This window comes from Penaeus monodon, chromosome 30 (assembly GCF_015228065.2).
Source record: "Penaeus monodon isolate SGIC_2016 chromosome 30, NSTDA_Pmon_1, whole genome shotgun sequence".
NCBI lineage: Eukaryota > Metazoa > Arthropoda > Malacostraca > Decapoda > Penaeidae > Penaeus > Penaeus monodon.
The window spans coordinates 17,641,024-17,641,732 of NC_051415.1; the positions used below are offsets into that span (position 1 = coordinate 17,641,024).

The 709-nt window shown below is 32.0% G+C and overlaps 1 protein-coding gene across 1 annotated transcript in view; it reads right to left on the reverse strand.

Annotated features, from left to right (window-relative positions):
• Positions 1 to 580: 580 nt before the first annotated feature.
• Positions 581 to 709, reverse strand: part of LOC119592587 (putative uncharacterized protein DDB_G0294196) — a gene marked incomplete in the record, with an annotated part of 13,758 nt that continues 13,629 nt past the window's right edge. The window contains 1 exon segment of the mRNA XM_037941465.1: positions 581 to 709. Coding sequence (XP_037797393.1) covers positions 596 to 709 — 114 coding nt within the window.

The following is a 709-nucleotide window of genomic DNA, read 5'->3' on the forward strand; positions in this document are numbered from 1 at the left end:
ACATTCATGCTTGTAATAATTTATATTCAACTGCATCTTGTGCAAATTCAAGAGCAAACCAATAAATTTGCATTCCCACACAAAGTACTGGGATACAGTGAACATAATGAAAATCTCTTGTGGTTCTATTTATAAGTGACATGGTTGTATGATAACAAAAGAAACAAAAATTACTTTTTGATTATTCTCAGTCTTTTTAGAAATGTACTATTTTACTGTCTACTTTGACACTGCCTTATCAGAAAAAATGGCAACTTTCAAAACAGCAAATCATATTTTCCTACCTTTTGGACAAGGTCCATTGCATACTGAAGAAAAATATTCAGATCTTAAAATATGCCTATCATACAGAAAACAAACCTATGAACAATAAGAGTAATTTAACTGAAACCATCAAGACTTGCAATATGACAAGTGTTTCCATTTCCCACCACAAATCAAATTCAAAAAATATAAAAATGGAGGTGCTCTCCTAGTACTGTCACCTACACTCCTTTTGACCTCTAATGATGGTAAAATAAAAACTTTCTCAAAAATTGACAAGGAATATTCATGACACTGGTCAAAACACATTAATGAAAAAGGATGTCCTTCATCAATAATAAACAATGAATATTAAACAGTGTACTACCTGAGGAGTGTGTTGCTGTTGGTAATGAGGTGTTGGAGTCTGTGGAGGCTGTTGTTCATACATGTTTTGATAAACATT